At 48.7% G+C, this 5,705-nt stretch overlaps 1 protein-coding gene across 1 annotated transcript; it reads right to left on the reverse strand.

The window, feature by feature from the left end:
- Positions 1–479: 479 nt before the first annotated feature.
- Positions 480–3,401, reverse strand: LOC136322315 (spermatogenesis-associated protein 31D1-like). The gene has a single exon (XM_066254385.1). The coding sequence runs from the start codon at positions 3,399–3,401 to the stop codon at positions 480–482; it is 2,922 nt and encodes a 973-aa protein (XP_066110482.1).
- Between the last annotated feature and the right edge of the window lie 2,304 nt (positions 3,402–5,705).

A 5,705-nucleotide genomic window follows, 5' to 3' on the forward strand; every position in this document is an offset into this window, starting at 1 on the left:
TATAATGGGTGGAATATTTATTAGGGATTACTTTGGGGTGGGAATATTTTTCCCCTGGAAATTCTGAGCTCTAAGCACAGAGCCTTTAGCAGTTCTGAGAACAGCAGGAGGCCCCTGGGCCCCTAGAGGCCTGCAGGTGGGGCTTGGATGGGGCACAGTTCCTCTGTAGGGCACAGATTGGGGTTGCTTCTGACGTAATTGTTGGTCCTTTAATGTTACAACTATCTGGGCATGTCTGTCCTCATTTCTGGTATGTCTACTAGTTGTAGAGCTCTGGCCAGCAAACAGGGCTGCTTGGCTGCAGGACTTGGTAATTGTTGCTTTAGAGGAGGCGGCTCTGGATTGGGAGGAGGCCCCTGGACAGGCTGTGGGCAGGCCCGCACTGTAGCCTTCTGTTCAGCTTTCCCAAACTTCGCTGTGGAGGGAGGGGGGTTGCGAAGGTCGCTGGAGCCCAGTGCATCCGGATGCCCTGCTTTCCCCTACAGTGACTTTCCAATGTCTGATACCCCAGTAAAGGCAGCTCTCCTTTTAACTGGGCCCCTTCTCTGCACTGGTACGGGGCTGCCATTTCCCTGGGAAATTACCCGGGGAAACAGAGGAATAAGCCTTTCAAAAAATCTCTTCATTCTCTTTCTGAAGAGGCTGTCGGAAGACTGGTCCTTCTGTGACAGGGTCTGGGAGAACTTGCTCCCCAGCATCTCCCCTAACGCAGGGTCCTGGGTAAGAAATGTCTTTCTTTTGAGATCAGATGCTTTGAACCCTGTGTCTCCTCCACTGAACTTCTCTGACTGAGAGTCTGTGGGGCTCACTTTTTTTGTAGCTTGTGGCAATTTCTTATCCCGGCACAAGTTTAAGTCATCCTCACGGACCCGAGGCTGCAGCTGCTGCTCCATTCTAATTCTTCTCTCCTCCAGGTGGACGTGCAGCATCTGGGACACTCCTGTGTCTGCACTAGACACACCCTGAGCGTGAGTCAGGGAGGCGTTGTCAGTCGAGCTCTCTGGGTTATGGGACAGGTCAGTGGGCTGTCCTTGGGCCTGTCTATGGCTTCTCTTCTCCTGTTTAGACTGTACCTCAGCCATCAGTTGCTCCATGCTGTCTGATGTTACAGGATTCTGGATAGCTGGTGCTCTTGCTGGGGGCTTTTCAGCGGTCTTTGCAGTTATCATCTGAGAGATTCCTGACTCTGTGGTTTTCAAGACATCAAGTTTGGATAGAGGGGCACCAAGCTCCACAGCCCTGGACACACTGGGTACGGAGCCAGGTTCTGGTCTCTTCTTCCGTTGTTGCAGTTCTGCTCCAGCGCTGGTGTTCACAGTTCTGGTCCCGACTTGCCTTGCAGGCTGCAGTGGGGGGTGAACGCTGTCCATTGTGGAATGTCTCTGACTGGCTTTGCCAGTGATGTTGTTTGTGACAGTCTGTGTGGCATCCGGTATTGTCTGACCCTCCTCTGCAGGCCTGTGAGTGATGTCAGAGGGTGACTGTGTCAGGGTCCCCTGTTCTTCCTTGCCCACAAATGAGGCGGCAGCAGAAACAGGAAGATTCAAGATGGTGGCTGAATATTCTTTCTCTTCACGAAGGCTTTTAGAGCCTCCTCTCAGGGGTATAAAGCCCCCAGGTTGGGACTTTATCTTAGAAATCAGGCTGGTTGAGGAGGAAGAGTTAGAATTGATCGAGGAATGGGATGAAGTATTAAAGAGCTTTACTGATTCAAGGACTTTGGCTGGTTGTCCCCACAACATCCTTGTATGAAACCTGTTAATATGGGACTCCAACATCTGCTCAGTAGTGGACTCAAGGAAAGAAAGCTTTTGGGACACATTCAGGTAGCAGTTCAGGTCCATAGGTGGTGGCAAACTTGTTTGTTTTATTCCGGTCTGGGATTTTACAGGTGTTTGCTTCATAGCGTGCATTGAACTATACACAGTCCCAGGGAGCTGACCCTTACTAATCTCCTCAAACTTCTTGTTCAAGTGTACTTTCATGCCATTTGCCAGTTTTCTCTGATTTGCTGTCGGCCCTGACACCACAGAATGTTCTCTGCTAATGTCTAGGTTTGTGTGGGAGTCACACCCCACATCCTTATCTGAAGAGCTGTGTGAGTGACTGGACAGATGATCTGCATCATCCTCTTGGCTGTCTCTCTCCTCTGTCCCCTTGTTCTCTTCTAGGTGAAACATTTCTGAGCCCCTTTTGTAGAAGCTTCCCGGTTGGCTCAATCCAACATTTAGATTGTTTCTACTTGGGCTTTTATACATGGAGATCTGTGAGTGGCCATAACAGCTCTTTGACTCAGATATGGCCAAGGAATTCCTCAGAGGCCTCATCAGGGACAGAATCTCGAGGATCCTGAGGGGCAGGCCCCACCGGTGTTGGATGAGCCTCTTTCTAATGTGATGCTCAAGTGTCTTTTGAATTTGACAGCTGAGATAAAACTGTATAGGATTAATGGAAATTGAAACATCGGCCTTAGAGGGCCGGCAGTAAGGAACGGTGAGAGCTGAAGGACAGAAGTCCTTCTGAGAATTCTGAACCACAGAGGGTAGATCCCACACAGATTCTCGTTGCTTCTTCAGTATATTCTTTTGTAGGTGATATATTTGAGATGAGGTGAAAAGTTCTGATTTATTCTGGAGGGCACTGAAGCCTACTCCACAGGCCCTAATCTGAGGTATGGGCCCAGATGGTAGGACTAGGAATGAAGGGGATTGAAGGGGGGCCTGGGGTTGGATCTGAGTAAGAGGTAGGGACCGGGATTGGGGCATGGTTTGAGGCAAAGCTTGAGGTTGGGCCTCAGGCAAGGATGGAGGTAAGACATAAGGAAGTATTGGGGATTCTGGGCCTGTGGAGGCATTGGCAGGGCTACTGAAAGCAAAGACTGAAGAGTAGTCATCTGAAGACCGTACAGGTGATGTTAAAGACTCGCTGTGTGGTAATGGAAGACCCCAGAATAACTGAACTGATTCTTGCTTTAAATCATCTTCCCCAGTCTTGGGGTACATGGGGTGCTGTATCAAGTCCTGCTCATCAGGGCTTAGAAATAAAAGATGTCCAGAATCTATGAGTTTGGCTTCAGGGTCTCCCCCAAAAGAGGTCTGTGTAGAATGTCGGGCAGGAGACTCTTGATGAAAATTACATTGTTCCAGGTTCGAAGTGAATGAATTTTTTGTGTGGACTGGAGAATGGTGCACAGGGAGTTTGCACTCTGAGGGAGGAAAAGGCTCTGGAGGCAGAGTGTGACCCGGTGGTGAGGGTGACTGAAAATTACCCAAGGTGGTCACTGGGTTAGGGGCAGGATTGGAGGGAGGTGATGGGAAAGGCTTGGGCAGAGGAGGTGGTGTTATGTCTGCTAGAGGGACTGCTGAGAAGGCAGGGGACTGAGTAGATGATGGCTCAGTCATAGGGCCTGGGGAAGCCAAAAGGGACACTGAGGGAGTAGAATCTTCCAGGACCTCTGAGGATAATAGCTGGTTGATGTAAGCAGTTGTGTTATTACACACCTCACAGGAGAGGTCTGGGCATAGAAGCTGACGGAGGCAGATGGTATCATGGTGCTGACCCAGGGGGCTGAGGAAAGAGGAGGTACAGAGCTGCAGCCAGGACCAGAACAAGGGAAGGAGGACCTACAGTCCTGGTGGGGGTGGGACCACCTGAAGCCTGCTGCCCATTCACATGCTACACATCCATGACATCACAATGCATCAGAAGCACTCACCCCAAGGCATTCACTCATATTCTTGTTCCTGTGGCAACCCCCTCCCATGCCTATGGAATGCTGCATGAAGGCCTAGAATTTCCTAGAACATGCTAAAGCAGGTCAGGAAAAAGGGGAAAGACTAATTACCTTTTTATGATTGAAATCAGCTCCCTTTTCTCCTCTTCTTCCCAGTAGTTATATTTCCAATTGGGGAAACGAGGAGAATGTGCTATATTCAATGAAAGTAGATGCATAGGGATTATACAGGAGTCCCTTTATAGGAGACCATTAGGATAATATGTTCTGAAAGCCCCAAGGATTAGTAGATGATGTCAAAGGGTTAGTGATGACATTATAAGGTCCCCATGTGTGTGTGTTGCTTTATTTATAAAGTACTTTTATATACATTATCTCATTTTATGCTCAAAACCACTCTGTGAAACAGAGAGGACCATGGTTACAACAAAGAGGGATTTGATCATCCTGAAACTAAAGTACTTTGACAAAGTTAGAAAACAGAAGTTCTGACTCTTGGTATCTCTTGGGCAACAGCCATGCTCAGGCCCCTCACTGCTGCATCCCCAGGGCCAGCAGAGCAGAGTCTGAGAAGCGTCTCAGGGTCTGACTCTCTTTCCATGGGCCTCCCCTCTGAGGGCTCTGTGTTCTGAGGACTGTGTCTAGCAACTGACATCACAGAAACCATGGACCAGGTACCTCAGGGAGAGGAGAGAAAAAGGGTCACCCTCGGGGAGCTCGGGGGGAACAGGCAGAACCTTACCTTCCCAGGTCCCACCTTTTCTTCTCCGCTTGGCTCTGCTCCGATGCTGAGAACAAAAAGAAAAGACTGAGAAGTGGGCACTTATTCTCTCACCTCTCTCCCTAGAAAACTCATCTATTACCCAAGAATGATTTAGTCTCTCTGAGCCAATCGAACTCATTTTAATTAATAGAACTTTGTGTTCCTTTCTTATAACAATTTTCAAAGGTATAAAATGTGTTTGATTTTTTTTTCTTGTTAAAAAAAACAAGGATTTTGCCTATGAAGCCCATACTTGATATTCCCAGAGATTCTCTGCTCAATGAGGGCATATAATGTGAGGCCAAGGTCACATGTCTGTTCCCCCAGAGAGGACCCTGTAACCAGGGATGGATCTCAGGCTGTGTCCTCTGATCAGTGGCTCTCTGAAACTCAGCACTACTCTCCTGATCAGCCCCAAACAAAGCCTCGGTCTAACGATGCCTGACAGGGGACCATGACTCAAGATGAAGTGCTCATTAACTCTGAGGTCCTGCCGAGATTCCAAAGTCTCTAAATAACTCGATCCAGACCTAGGGAATCACTGTGTTCGGAATTTTGGTCAGAAACCTGCCACCACACCAAGATGGTCTGAGAACTTCATATAGTAACCTGAGTCCTCCTTGAACCCCTGAGTCTGCCTGTTCTCCTCCCTTACAAGAGTGATGTTCTGTTCTCTCCTCAGATGTCCCGTCTTTGCTGTCTTTCCTACTCAACCAATCTCACTTAGAAATGTGGGAACGGAAATGGAGGCAACAACAAAACATCTCTGTTGGGGCTGGTTCAGGGTTCCTTACTTTTTGTGTATGTTCAGTGTTCCAGTGGGCTGGAGCTGATGGAAATCCCACGAGGAAAAATAAGAAAATAAGAAATAAGCACAACATACAGATGTAAACTAGGTTGTGGGTACTAAGTAAAGATCTCGAGAAGAAGATCAAATAAAGCTGCAGTAGGCTATTCAGGAACTGGATGACTCCCATTTTCTGAACGGCAAAGCTGCTTGAGGCAACTGAGCTCTGAGAGGGCAGGCTCCTGATTTATAGCCAGCCCGCCTCACAAAACAGTGAGGAGTCACAAAGGGTTTCTGAGAATGGGGCAGGCACACCATGAGGGTGTGTCCACAGTCCCCCCTCCCCCCCTCCTGTCAGTTCAGCCGAGTCCCTCCACCCCTCTTGGGCCTCTAGGTCCTTCTGTTCTACTCTGCTTTCCTAC

Source organism: Saccopteryx bilineata, chromosome 2 (genome assembly GCF_036850765.1).
Source record: "Saccopteryx bilineata isolate mSacBil1 chromosome 2, mSacBil1_pri_phased_curated, whole genome shotgun sequence".
In the NCBI taxonomy this organism is placed as follows: Eukaryota; Metazoa; Chordata; class Mammalia; order Chiroptera; family Emballonuridae; genus Saccopteryx; species Saccopteryx bilineata.